Raw genomic sequence first — 14,745 nt, 5'->3', positions numbered from 1 at the left:
TTTCCCCCCACATGTGTACTTCAGCTAAAGGAAGAACAAACATGGAACTCCGTGAAAAGTTTATTTTAGCAGATGGGGCTGGTCAGACAGCTATGGCAGCTTTTCGACCCAGGGGTCGAAGATCACGACCATCATCCAGAGGAGCTTCCCCTAACAGATCGACTTCAATGTCCAGCCCTGCTGGTCAGGTGGCCTCACCTCAGGCTGCCATGATGAGCACCCCTAAGGTAGGAGTCAATTCAGGAAATGTTTTTGTCTGTGGAATGAATAGATTCATCATTACCTCAAATGCTAAGTTGATCTTCTCAGAGTCCAAACTGGACTGGTCAGTATTTCAGTTTCTTATGTGAAATGGCACGCAGAAATGTTATTCTTATGTTGCTTTTGGAGCTACAAAGAAAATTATTTACTTAGATGCTACATTTACAGTTACTTGAATTTATTTTTTTAAATTTCATTTTTGTGTATTATTTGCCATCTGACTTAGCTGCTTTTTAAAATTATGTCTACTCCTGTTGTGAAATGTGATCTCTTTGCTTTAGTGATCTTTTTTTATAGTTTGCTTTTTTCTCCTGTCCTTTATATTTGATTTGCCATTGTTTCATACAGATAGTCCAGCCTTTAATACGCAATTATGGTAAACCATGGTTGACAAACAGCAAAACGTCAACTCCTTCTAAACCAGCAGAATCCTCAGACTTTCAAGTGTCATCTACAGAGGTATAGTAAGGACCTAGACTCTAGACTGACCAACTTCTTTAAAACTAACAGGCCACTAACTAACATGCACTGTCTTTCTGGTTTATATATATGGACTCACAATTCCCTCCATTTTAAACTTCTAAAGAATGAATATCTTCTTTCCTCTGCCTTTTTTCCATCTTCACTTTTTCTTTCCTTGTATCAAACTGTTTAGCATTATAGTTTCATGCCCAAGGCTTCTTTTCCATCCCATTTTTCCAGAAATTCATTACCTTCGAAATTTTTGCTATATTTCTCTGAGCTTATAAGCATAATATTGTAGGAAAATGTACCAGTGAGAAGAGTTAGAATCAACATTTCTTGCTTCTCATGGCATATTTATATTAAATTACCATAGCAGCTGTGAATGTATATTTCCTATGAAAGCCAAAGGTGATTCAGAATCCATTTACAACACTGTATTTCTTCTTAAGAAACATGCAGCATATTAATTAACTGAAAATAAAATTCATACTCAGAGATGTGTAGTTTCGGGCATGAAAATCTTCTTATCTGAAGTTTTACCCTTGTTTTCCTGCCCAGTTCAGTGCTGTCAACTAGTTCTAGAAGACAAAAACCTGTTTATTCTGATAATGGTCTAGAAAAGTTACCACCCAGAATAACTTAAAGGACAAATGCTGTACAATAGCACTTTTCTTTCAAGGAGAAATTGGGGAGAAGTAAAAAGGCAGGTTCTTCATCTAGTAAATTATTTCTGTTCCTTGACCAGTACTCCAAATCACTGCAGTTACACAAGGGGAAAGTTGTATTACATTGTCTTCAGACATCTATCTGTGACTGTATTATAGAGTGAATGGAGTTGGTGTGAAATTATTGCCAAGTCAACTCTCCATTATCTACAACATGTAAGGGGAATAGGATCTTATAGGAAGAGGGGAAAAAGTCATCTGTCATTGACAGAACCAATCATGTACATGATTTAGTTTTTGGGGAGCCTTCCTGCATATGAAAATTGTTAGCAAAACTTACACAATCTATAGATTTAATTCAGATAATAGGGAGTTGACTGCATATGGATTCTTATAAGACTAAAGCATGAATAAACTAACATTTCTTAAAATAATGACAAAATGAAAAATAATGCATACCTTTTTTATGGGGAAAAGAGGTCCACACTTGGAATTTTATTAGAGTGGGAGAGTGACCCAGATGGCAACTTTTTCCACCATTGCAATCAGTAGATCATTTGTTACTTGGTATTAGAAAGTAGCATAGAGAGGTTAACTGACTTGCCCATTTTCACACAAATTGAATTTTTCAGAGGCATGACTCGAATCCAGGTCTTACTGACTCCAAAACCAGCCATCTGTCTACTAAGCTAATAACTTTCTTATTACAAACTTAATCTCATGACTAAGTAAACATACTGTTTAGAAAATTCTCATAACTTTTGGGTTTGGCAGTTCATAGTTATTCCCTTATTTTTATACAGAATCATTGAATTTCAAAAATTCTTTCAAAGTTAGGAGAAGTCTCAGCAACTATAACAGTAAGCACTCCAACATACACAGGGGGACCTGCTATCACAGGTTCTTAGAGTCATAAAAGAACAGCAACTTTCAAGGGGTTAACAGTCACTTTAATCAAGCACATGTATCAACTCAAGTACATACATCATTCACCTAGTTCAGGGGAGTCAACACCCTGAACCCCAAAGTAATCAACAGAAAGGTACAGCTGTCTGACCAGTTACCAGAAGGGAAGCACAACCTCTGGGTTCTCAAAACCAGGGAACTCTTTAGCAATTTCCCAGAGTCCTCATCTGGCCCAGCAAACACTCTTCACAAAAGCTAAGCCCCAAAGTAAAACCTCACCCTCAGAGTATTTATACACTTTTTAGAGCCAGAGGGCATGATCCTCTGACCCAGTGCCTCAATAGAAAAAACAAAAAGGTACTTGGGACCCTCCTACCAAACAGTTCCCCTAATCAATCTTCCCTCAATGGGCAGACCCATCAGTGGGTGGGAAAGATCCTCCTCAGTTACATTCAAATAGCGGCATTATACTTCTTGATTACACTAAAACAAAAACAGCAAAAGATCCTATTTTATTTGCCATTACAGCAGCCATACCCATACCCAACCTATATCCAAGAAAAATAACTGTACTATAACATAACTAATAAATGGTTATTCAATCTTTGCTTCAAACTCTTCAGCGAGAAGAAGCTCCCTACACATTGAGGCAGCCTGTTCCACTTTTAGACATTTCTAATGTGAGGAATTTTTTCCTCAGTTTGCCTCTTGGCAGCTTCCACAGATCTGCTTTCTGGGGCTAAATTGGATAACTAATATTTTTCTCCCTATAACAAGGTCCTTGAGGATGAATTTTGTTCCTCCTCACCCCAAGTAAAATATTCTCTTCTACTAGCTAAATAGCCCCAGTTCCTTCAAATGATCCTAATGTTGTATGATTATTTATGTATATCCTCCACCTTATCATCCTTCCTAGAATGTGGTGCCAGAAATGGAAAACAATGCTGTATGTGCTGATCAGGGCAGAGTACCATGGGATGATTATCTCCTATGTTAGAGTTAGAATGCATTTATTGACCACCTAGTCAGACTGCCTCATGTTGCTGTTGAAAAAATAAAATCTAAGAGAGGTGAAATTACTTGTCAAATTTGTACAGTGCATTATAGATTTTCAAAGTGTTTGATGTCTTTCACTATTACAACAACCTTGTAAAATGGATAATTTGATAGATGACAGAATCTGTAAACATCAAGTTTAGGTAAATTGTTCAGTCACAGAGCCAACCACCAGTAGGGCTGCACTTTTTGACACTATATCATAAACTCTGAGTGTGTCTATGTATAATATCCACCATTATTTCTAATACTTTTAAATATATGTGATTTCATTCATGTGGGTGCTCCCTTTGCTTACAGAAACCTAATTGTACCTTCATGTTTCATAAGTTGGTAGAGCCATCTCTACCTCCCAAAAATCATTACTTAATGGCCAACATCCCAGTGGTGAGCCCCTCAGAACTTAAGTAGGCTGGTCCTTAGACAACAGCAAGCCACGCTCAAAACCTTAGAGCATGCTAGAACTTATACCTCATTGGTACAGCCTTGAAAGATGGACACTTTGGTGCCATAATAAGGAGTGAATATTGCCTTGGTGTGATACAGGGAGGTAGCATGGTGTGGTGGAGGGAATACTAGATTTGGGTTTGACCTTAGTCCAGATTTCTAGCTCTGCTGCTTACTGCTGAGGAGAATTCTGTTAAGTTATTTACTCTCTCTCTCTGGGCCTTAGTTTATCTCAGAAAATGAGGGGTTTGGATTTGATCTCTCAGATCCCTTTCAGCCTGAAATCTATGATGCTATATTGAATTAAAATTCACTTAGAACTATAGGGTTTATTTGGGGACAATGCTTTTATTACCAAAAGTCTTTTATTATAGAGAGGGAGAATGGTTTAGTGGAAGAAAAATCTGGATTTGGAGGCAGAGAGCCTGTTTTTAAACCCAGTTCTCTGCTACTTTTTATGTGACTTTGAGAAACTCAATTCTTATCTGTTGGCCTCAGTTTCCCCATCTTTAAAATGAGGGGATGCACTTGTTGGCCTTTAAGTTCTCTTGCATCACTAAGTCTGTGAACCTAAGATCCTACTGTAGCATAAATTAAGGGATTTCATATATATGTATATGTATATATGTATATATGTACATAGACACAGACACATACATGTGTAATTACATTCTTAAATAGTTACATTGTATACCATATTATGCTATAGTGCTTTTTGTTTTAATTGATGTAACATCATCTAAAACATAATATTGCCATTCTAATTTTTGAAAATAGCAGAAAAGAAGTTCATTAGGCTAATAAAAATATCACATTTCCTTGCCAGAAAAGAAAATCCAGGCATTCCTGGACTCCAAGAACCTTTTCTGTGCTATGCAGAAATTTCTAAATGTGTTTTGTAAAGAGAGAAATATAACCAGCATCTATAACTATTTGTAGAGATTAACTCACTTTGAATAATTCACTGCATGTAAATAAATTCTCACACTTCTGAGAAGCTTGTTTGTCTTAACTATATGATTGGGGAATGTGATTCTGGGAAGAGACACTGAAACATGTCCAACATCCAGGAGAAAAAATGTGCTTAAAATGTTTGCTTTTTTTTTTTTTAACTTTGCACTAAGATACAGCAGTTGTGGTTGCAACATTTTTTTTCATTTGGATTTTCTGCAAACTCCCATGTGAACTTTAAAAGAAGCCTCACTTTTGTCAGGGTGGGGAGACCATAGTTATGTTAAATTCTAAATTGAACTTTTAAGTATCAAATGTGAAAATCTCAGCATGATCAGGCTATTGCCCCAGAAGCACTCCATCCACATACCCAAGTAGGGCATTATCATTTCATGGATTTCCAAACAAACTACATGAGTCTGGTTGTCTAGCATTTATATGTGTGTGGATGAACCTTTATTTTCTCTTTGAAGCTCTGCTACAAATGCATGTATCCATATTTTGAGACATTTAATGGGATATGCAGCTTCCACTGCTGTACTCACTGATTGACTTGGACTTCTTGCTTATTATGGTCAGGCTGTACTCTCTCAATGTCCTGGTTTTTCCTTCACCAAAATCATATTTCGTTCAGAGCTTTCTCACTGAGAAAAGAGGTTTGAAAATCCATCACATGGGTTAGACAGAATTGACTGTTTATTTTTCTTGCTTTCTTCCATGAAATCTATGGAACTGTATGGGAAAGAGAACTGTGAAATGAAAGGTACTGGTGTTTGGATTAGCACAGCCTAGGACTGGTACCATGAAATACTTTCTGTTGGTCACAACAGGGAACACCAATACAAGGAAGTAAGCTTCGACTTCCAGGATATTTATCAGGGAAAGGCTTCCAGTCAGGAGAGGACAGTGGATTGATAACAACTGCAGCTACTCGAGTCCGAACACAGTTTGCAGGTGAGTGCTTTTGAGTCATTGAGAGTTAGTAGCTCTTGTCAAAGTGAGAGTAATGTTTGGAAGAATAAAGTCCTATTAAGTGAATGTATAAGGAAGGATAGAGATATCTTGTTATGGCATAGCAGCAAAGCAAACCAGTTTCTACACATCTATTAAAGCTTGAACTCCAAAACTAGCCAGGGTTTCTTTTCTCCTCTGCTGAGGAAACAGTTTACATTTTCATTGTGGTGTGATACATTATTAAGTTGGGATTGTCAGATGATTGTCACTGCTAAAACCCATTGAACCTCACTTTTACAGATTTTAAATGACTTGTTTTGAGCCTCATCGATCAACTTTTAAATTGTGCTGACCTTAAAAAAAAAGAATACATTATGCTATTGAATTTGCATATGCAAATACTGATAAGACTGAGGTGTATCTTTAACTCTGAGGGACTACGATGGAGTAAAAAAAAATGGAAGACTGGACTCCCAGTCAGAAAGACCAGGATCAAGTCCTGCTTCGAACACATACTAGTTTTGTAATGATAACATTTAACCTCTCCATTCTTTAGCCAAGAATCCAAAACACTATGACGTCCCTAGACTCTTGAATAATAGTTTAAAAAACAGAACTCAACTCCATATTTTCTTTTATTGTTGATCTTGTATATGTGCATATATATAAAAGAATTCCGTGCTGTGTGTAAATAGGATTTTAGAATTATTTATGTCAATATTTAGGATGGCAAAAGGGCTTAGAAATGTTTTCTTTAGCAGTCTAATAATTACACAGTAAAGTAGTTTACGAATGTTTTTTGGAAGTACATAGCAAATTATTTCCTCTGGGTATTTGGTCATTTGTCGAGTGTAATATTTATTGAGGCTGCATTGGGACTCACTTTGCACCTTCATTGTGCTCATAGGACCAGTGTTCCTCATAAAAGTAGAAAGAGCAGTGTGACAAAGGCAAATGACTAGGTTGGTTCTGATCTAGAGTACCTAGGGAGGTCACAGCTGAGTGACATTTCTCCTGGTGTGACGAATGGCAACTCTTCTGTCTGCTTCAGGTTTGTACTGAATGCTTTTGGGAGCAGCTAGTGAATTACCCTGCTTTTTAAAAGTGGTATCTAGATTAGATTCTGGTCATCTGAATCCTACTTTTAAAATGCACTAGGATAATTTTCTCAATGAATCTCTTAATAACTATGACAGCAAAGAGTCATAATTAAGTTATCTTTTTATAAAACCAGGTTCTCATTCATCATGTCTGTTTAATGTCAAATGTACTTATAAATCATAGAGCTATAAAAAGGAGGGTGGGGTAAAAAGAGAAGCACTGAACTTGAATGTATGTACTGAGCATCCTGCTTTGAACTCCAAATATATTTCAAATTCTGTCACCTCAGGATAGCTAACGATGACATTTGGTGGACCTGCACTCTCATCACTTTGGTGAAGAGGGTCCCAGATATTTGAATGAATTGTTATTGTCTCCTAGTAGACTGTAAAATCCATGAGAACAGGGCCTTTTTATCTGTGTAATCTGGGTGCCTTGCACTTCAGTAAGTGCATATTTGTTAGATGGAATAGAATTATCCAGTGGCTACTGGGCACCTACTATGGGAGAGACTACATATATCTATCTGAAATCAAATATATCAGACCTCCATGTAGGAAAATGACAAAGTATGGTAGGACTAATGTTTCTTCTCTTTGCTCTCAGATACCAAAAGAACTCCGAGTAGACCTGGAAGCCGAGCTGGAAGCAAAGCTGGTAGCAGGTCAAGCAGTCGCCGCGGTAGTGATGCCTCCGACTTTGATATTTCAGAAATCCAGTCTGTATGCTCAGATGTGGAGACTGTGCCTCAGACCACCAGACCAACCCCCCGAGCAGGTTCTCGACCAACCCCAGCCAAACCTTCCAGAATTCCCACACCCCAGAGGAAATCACCTGCCAGCAAACTGGACAAGTCCACAAAAAGATAGTGCGATTGATTCTGCTATGGGCCTGCCTTGTGCATTTGCTATTTAAGTTTGTAAGATGTAAAATATGATGTAGAGATTATTGTGAAATATTGCAAGAGGTGAGTTTTAAATTCTGCAGATGGCCTTATTTTGTGTATTTATCTTGTTCTTTTACCTGTATAATTTTTTTGTTGGATATTTTGGGGGTTATACCACATCACATGTGAAGGGAAAGAGTTTTTAACAAAGACTAACATATGTACACAGCAATGTGTAAAACTTACATGTGAAACTCAATTCCTGTATGTACAGGTAAGTCTGTGACCTGACTGAGAAGGGCCGCATCACTGCATCATTGACACTAACAGCTAGGGATACCTCATGACATATCTTTTGTTTTTTAAACAGAAACAACTGTCGAAAGCCAAAAGACACAAAATGATCTATTTTGAGATTACAATGAACTATAAAAGATGGGCAATGAAAAGAAAAAAACACAATCGTTCATACACATATATACATACCAAAAACCCAACAACACAAAGAAATAAACACATTCATGTTACTGTTATTGAAACAGAATCTGTCAGAGAACTCACTTCTCTGGAAGTAACTTCAAGCACTTGCCAGTTCTATAAAACTCCAATACTTTGCAGCATTTCTGTGCCATTGCTTTAAATGAGGCCAGAGATCTTCTGGATATTAGAACTATTATCCTCTAAGAATATCAGTACAAAGTGCATTCATTTCAATGTGAGGTTTTCTTTTGCTTGACTGGATGGTAGCACTGTATCATTGAACTCATTTTGTATCAAAGCAACTTTGCTTGCAGAAAACTATGAAATAAAACATGTCCCTTAAGTACAATGCTATGGAGTTAATTTTTTCCCCAGGGAAAAATCAGTACTACATTATTTTTATGGGTAATAATAATTTGGAGTGACCAAAAGAGACTTTTAAAAAATGGGTTGGTCTTAATTTCCCACCTTAAAAAATTACATTCTGATATCATGTCTATTTAATATATATACGTTTTAATTTATTATGTATATTCACATAATATAGCAAATGTTAGTATGCATTTAATAAAACATATTCACTTGTACACATCATGGCATACCTGATTATTTGGAACTTATTTTGTGTTAGTCATTGACTTTATTAGAGTGATAAATTTGGAGTTAGGATAATAGGTGTGAGTATTGCATCTCTCGTTCAGTGTCTGTGTCACCTTGGCTAAGCCGCTATTCTCCCCTAAACCTCAGTTTTCATATCTTTATGTAAAATGAGGGCATCAGATTCTATGAGGTTGATATATATCCCTATCTAAGTCTATGATCCTGTTAAAATAAATTATCCATTATTGTACTGGTACAATTGGTTAGATTTGAGGGAGGTCCTAAACTGAAAATTATAGAAAAAAGCATCAGTAGATATTCATATAAAACTCCTCCTCCAGCACCATCATTAAGGATAGAGCCTGGCAGGATGGGCTTAATTAAACTTTTCCTTGTTCCTTAACAGATATTAGTTAATGACCAGAAAGACAGTAAAACCTCAGCTCACATCCTACCACTGATTGTCTCTTAATCTCTTTCAGTTTTCGTTGCCTCATCTATAAAAACAGGGACAGTGATACCTGCAGCAGCTTCCTCACAGGTCTCTGGCAAGGCTTAAATGAAAGCATTTGCAAACCTTAAAGTGTTATTAGTGTTAAGCGACTATTAGCATTTTTAATGGAAATCTTTTATTCACAAGCTCAGATCTTAGGTAAGAACCATCTATTGATATGACAGCTCTCAACCATGAAACTTTTCACTTTTCCCGGTGGGATAATGGTGATCAAATAAATCTCCACTGGTCAATGAAGTTTGTTAAAAGGCCTAAGATGTCCCTTTGTGGGGATAATATATGCCTGCAAGGATATTTCAAAGACAAATATAAAGGAACTAATACAATAGTATCTCTCACCCAGTTTTGAATGCTTCCTCTTTTAAAGGGATATGTTTTATTCCTCCTAGTCAAGTTTGACTTTAATAAAAATAGTAATGATTTAAAAAATTCCAAGGTGGTCTTAAGGAACTATTGCTACTCATAAAGGTTTATCTGATTATTTTTTAACAAGAAAGGTTTAATTTTTAAAACTTTACTTTTTTCCACATCTTGATCTGCTTAGCCCCCATGAACTGTACTAAAAAAACAAATCAACCTCAGTTGCTCATATTGAGCCCTGGTGTTTAAGTTTCATTTGATGCAACAGGAGTCCATTTTTCCATCATTTAATTCATAGCACACAGAGTCAGTTTCCAAACCTAAATGAATCCCATCATTAACACTGGGACAATGGCAAAGTAGTCCTTGTCCTCAAGAAGCATAAGTGCCAACAGGAAAGACGACATGCACTTACAGTTATCCCTTCCACATTATGACTTTCCCCATCACCGTTTTTACAGTTTTGATATATTGTAGGTCAGCATAAGAACTTAAATGGGAATTTTTTGGAATCGATAGATGACATTGTGAAGGCTATCAGAAAACACAGAAAAGGTTTAGAAACTCAGAAATGCATAAAATCTATGTATAGCATTGTATAATATCAACATATTTTGTCTTTTAATAGCAAAGTAATTCAGATTTCTTCTCCGGTATGAAGAGAGGGCCAAAATATTTTACACAGATTTTTTTAGATTGCAATGGTGCTGTGCCTCTAACCCCTGCAACATGGAAGGGATAACTATTTATATGTACAAAGAAAGTAACTTTTTTGTGGGGAAGGCACTAACAGTTGGGGGGTGTTGGGAAAGTCTTCTTATATATGTAAAAACCATTGTAAATCTAAAAGCATTACATTAACTTAGCTATTATTAGGTAGAAGGTGGCTCTTAAATCTTGAAGGAAATCAGTCCAACATTAGTGGACACTTGAATATAGATTCCATCAAGGCTAATGAAGTGTTTGAAGAGACCTCATGACTTTTATTCAAAAACAATCATTTTCTTTTGAAAATGAAATTCTTTTATATTAGAATACACTTTAGGGTATTATTACTATTATTATCATTATCTTTTATCTACATAGCCTATGATAGTTGCGTTCTCTCTATAATTTACTGGCCTCCAGTTCAGTTTTTTCCCCCAAGTCACTTAGTACCCGTCAAACAGTGTTCCAATACATCCCATTGCTCATGCTTCTATTTAAGGGCTTTAATGTACACAATGAAATCCCTTTCTGCACCCAGCTCTTCCCTATTTGGGGATTTCAATATACACAATCAAATCCCTTTGTCCTCCCATCTCATATCTATTCCTATCAATGATCTATTTCCTTCTTCCACCTCAGTCACCCAGTGAAATGATCCTAAATCCCATTAGCATTATAATTTTGGCACTGGCATGATTTTGAACTATGAAATTTCTGTCTGTCACATTCTGTCCTTTCATATTTCTATCTGCCTTATTCCTCCTAAACCTGTTTATTCCTCCTCAGCACAGCCTCTGATTTCTCCATCCTTCTGTATACTTCCAGGTCATAACTTTTGCTTTGGCCTCACTGTCCTCCCTTCAAAACATTTTTTTTCCCAGATAAAGATATACTGCTTTTATTGTACTCTGGGAACTTGCAGAAATCAGTGGACAAACAGCCTGGAGAGCTCCCTTTTCCCCTTTTGTCTCCATCTTTTTCCCCCTCCCTCCCTTTCCCCCTTCTCAACACAAAGAGGGGATTCACCTATCTTGGCCTGAGTGACAAGCTCCCAAATGGAACTGCTTCGACAACCAAGTTGTTGCCAAACAATCCTGCTGCTTCTTTAGTAACAAAAATCACTTGTTTCCTGAGTCTATGGTTTAAATAGAACTTTTGACTATACTGCTGTCAGCACAATTTCATTAATTTAGTTTATTGTCTGAAAGCATCATTTATAATAAAACAACCAGAATAAAGTGTGGAAGAGAAAGGTCGTAACTTCACATGCAAGGTTGGTATAGTGAAAAAGAAGGTTGAACTTGAAATCAGAGGACCTGAGTTCAAATTCTAACTCTGCCACTTACTGCCTATATGACCTTGGGCAAGTGACTTCACTTCTTTGGGCCTCAGTTTCCTCATGTGTAGAATGAGGTTGGACTACATGACCTTTAAGGTCCCTTCTAAGCTCTATTTAGCTTTTCTGACTTTCTGTTGGATCATTTGGTTGGCAATGGAATTCCATGGTTTCACTGGAACATACTCAGTGATCTCCTATGATATTTGCCCTGATCATTGATTAATTTGTAAGGAGGTTGTCCTGGCAGCAGCCTGGACCATAAAGCTGGGAAATGTCAATTAGTCACTGAACAGTCAGATTCTTGCTGCTGTTCAGAGTTCTTTTGTCTAAGAGTTCCTTTCAATTATGAAGTGTTACTGTCTCATCTCCACCTACTAAAGATTCCCATTCCTTCTAGATCCAGTGTTTCAGTTCCTCACCTCAAGGTAATGGTTAAAGTAACACATTATACTTAATCAAAATGTGGTAAAATCACAAAAACCATTAGTAACTTGTATAATAAAATGTGACTTTCCAAGCATTTTTGGCTCTAACCCCAAGGCCAGTTGTATCCTCTCAGAGCTTGAAATTCATTTCTATCTTCTTTAATTGCTTAAGCAGACAGGTGGAGAAAACAAGAAGTTAAACTATTTAATATGTACCTCCTGCCTCCTGGTAATGGGGGTTCAGGATCCAGTGATAGCTATTATTCAAGATACCAAAATAATGGGGGATTGGCTGTGCAGGGGATAATCGTAGTTGCTTCAGAAGTATTTGAATTGGTGGCACAGCAGATAGAGCACTAGGTCCTATTAGGAAGACTGTAGTTAAAATCAGGCCTAGACACCAATAGCAGTGTCACCATAGGCAGATTACTTAATCTCTGTTGCCTCAGTTTCCTCAACTGCGAAATGAGGATAATAATAGCACTGTATCTCCCAGAGATATCGTGAGACTCAAATGAGATATTTATAAATCACAGTACAGTACAGACACTATATAAATGTTTCTGGAAAGTCAGTGTTGCAGCTTCATGGACCTCTAACTCTACTAGGCAATACTTACAGGGAAAACGAAAAGCAGCTTCTCACCTGCTCCAGTGAGAAGTATCTTTCAATCTGACAGTTGAAGAGAATTTCTGGGAGACAGGACTCTGGCAAGAACCAGTTGCCATTTCTCTCTCTGTTCTCCTGTTTCACAACTCATTGAAAATTGTGCCACAGCTTAAAATCACCTCTTCCATTCCCATTCTAGGTAAGCAACCCTTTTAAGCCCAATCCAGATGCTTTACATCTTGGGAGGAAAGGGAGTAATGAATCACAGTACTGAGGAGAGTCTAGGAAGCCTTTAAACAGTGATTCATTCAGTAAACACATCAACAATCGTTATTTAGAGTAATGCCAGACTCCACTGTCACAGTCACAAAAACATTTCAAAACCACTTCATACGTGTCCATAGTTTACATTTGCTTTATTATGAGACCAGTTTTTATTGGATCATCGATTTAGAGTTAGAAGGGATTTTAGAGGTCATCTAGTCCATTCCCATCATTTTACAGATAAGGAAACCGAGTCCCTTAGAGACTTGCCCAAGATCACATGGGTAGTAAATGGAAGAGGGGGAATATGAATTCAGTTCTGTTTATCCAATACTCTTTATTCAGCATATTTCTTTATGATAAATGTTATCATTATCTTAAGAGAGTGGAAGGATGGTAGAGACTCATATAATTTCTTATTTGTGTTTATTTAGCCAATGGTCATCAAATAGGGTGGGAACTTTGTCAGAATTATAGAAGAGATTTATGATGCAGGTAGGGGCTGTATTAAATGACCTCTGAGGGAGGTATCTTTTAACTTAAAGAAGCTGATTTCATAATTATCTGTAACATTTTTAAACCAAAATTCTTGGGTTTCTAAGGAGTTATATTAGCAACTGGTGTTTATGTATACTATTTTAATGTTTGCAGAGTGCTTTTACATATTATTTGAGTTGTCCAACAACCTTGTCCTAAGATTAAAGAACTAATTTCAGAGGCTGAAGAAATGATCAGGCATTCCTGCTCAATCCCAGTGATCTCTCTAATAATAAATGCTCTCTAAATGGATGTTTATATGAGAAGTATTATCTATATTATCATTAATAATATCATTAAAAATGAAAGCAGACCCTAACCCATAACTTTCATGTGCAAGTAGGGTTTAAGGACATAACAGAACTAGCAGAGACCCAAGAATGCTAGAATGTGACTGCCTTTGACATTACTCCCCATGCTGTGATGAGTCTACTTGCCTTCTTGCATCAATTATGAATTCCTGTATTTGGGGAGGAAAATTATTCTTGGTCATTTATAGGACAAAGTCTTTTCTAACATAGCTTTATCAGTAAAGTCTCACTTTTGATCTGTCCTTGAAGGATTGCAGGACATTGACTGGTCAGAGTACAGGTGGCTAAGCTCAAGGATAGTCTTTCCAAACTCAAGACTGGTATTATGGACAACTTGGCCTTGGCAGGCACTCAGCAATGTTGAGAAGTGGCTGTTATTTCTGGGTAGGCAGTCTGCCCAGTGAAGGTTCTTGTAATTATCCTGAGAATGACCTTGAAGGAGCTCCAGGTTGGAGTCATGTTGGAGAGTCGAAGCTTACACAGTAAGACTCCATACAAAAGTTACAAAGGTTTCAAGGGTCAAGTATTTAACAAGCAAAATAAAGGGTGGAGAGTGGTTATAATAAACTCCCCCCCCCCCAATTTTAACCCTTAACATGCTTTATATGAATGTTACTTCCACTGAGAAAAGAAATCTTCCAAAATAGGTGTTGTGCTAGCGTTTTCAACATATAATAAGTAATAAGTGGATTGAATCTCAGGTAGTGATTTTGTTCATCATTTAATGTTACTTCTACAGGCAGTAATTCCTCAGTGAATGAAGCATGAAGTGGGTTGCTACAGTCATATAAAGCACTTACTATCAAAGACCAAATTTGAGACCTTGTTAATTTTGATATCTCATGATTTCCAGTCATAGAGTATTACTAGAAAAATAATTCTAAAATATTTAAATAGACATGATCT

General features: G+C 36.9%; 1 protein-coding gene across 27 annotated transcripts in view; it reads left to right on the top strand.

Annotated features, from left to right (window-relative positions):
- DST (dystonin) overlaps positions 1-8,763 on the top strand; it is a 608,843-nt gene extending 600,080 nt beyond the window's left edge. For 23 of the 27 annotated variants that reach the window (XM_072642521.1, XM_072642508.1, XM_072642527.1 and 20 more), the window contains 4 exons: positions 25-227; positions 610-720; positions 5,582-5,705; positions 7,413-8,763. In XM_072642521.1, the coding sequence (XP_072498622.1) occupies positions 25-227; positions 610-720; positions 5,582-5,705; positions 7,413-7,675 (701 nt within the window). In that variant the 3' untranslated portion in view covers positions 7,676-8,763. The remainder of the gene's footprint in view (positions 1-24; positions 228-609; positions 721-5,581; positions 5,706-7,412) is intronic. The other 4 variants (XM_072642512.1, XM_072642511.1, XM_072642529.1 and 1 more) reach the window with 1 other exon arrangement.
- The last annotated feature ends 5,982 nt before the right edge of the window (positions 8,764-14,745 follow it).

The sequence above is a fragment of the Notamacropus eugenii genome, chromosome 2, assembly GCF_028372415.1.
Source record: "Notamacropus eugenii isolate mMacEug1 chromosome 2, mMacEug1.pri_v2, whole genome shotgun sequence".
In the NCBI taxonomy this organism is placed as follows: Eukaryota; Metazoa; Chordata; class Mammalia; order Diprotodontia; family Macropodidae; genus Notamacropus; species Notamacropus eugenii.
The sequence above is the reverse complement of the archived record's forward strand: the minus strand, read 5'-3'. Positions and strand labels throughout refer to the sequence as shown.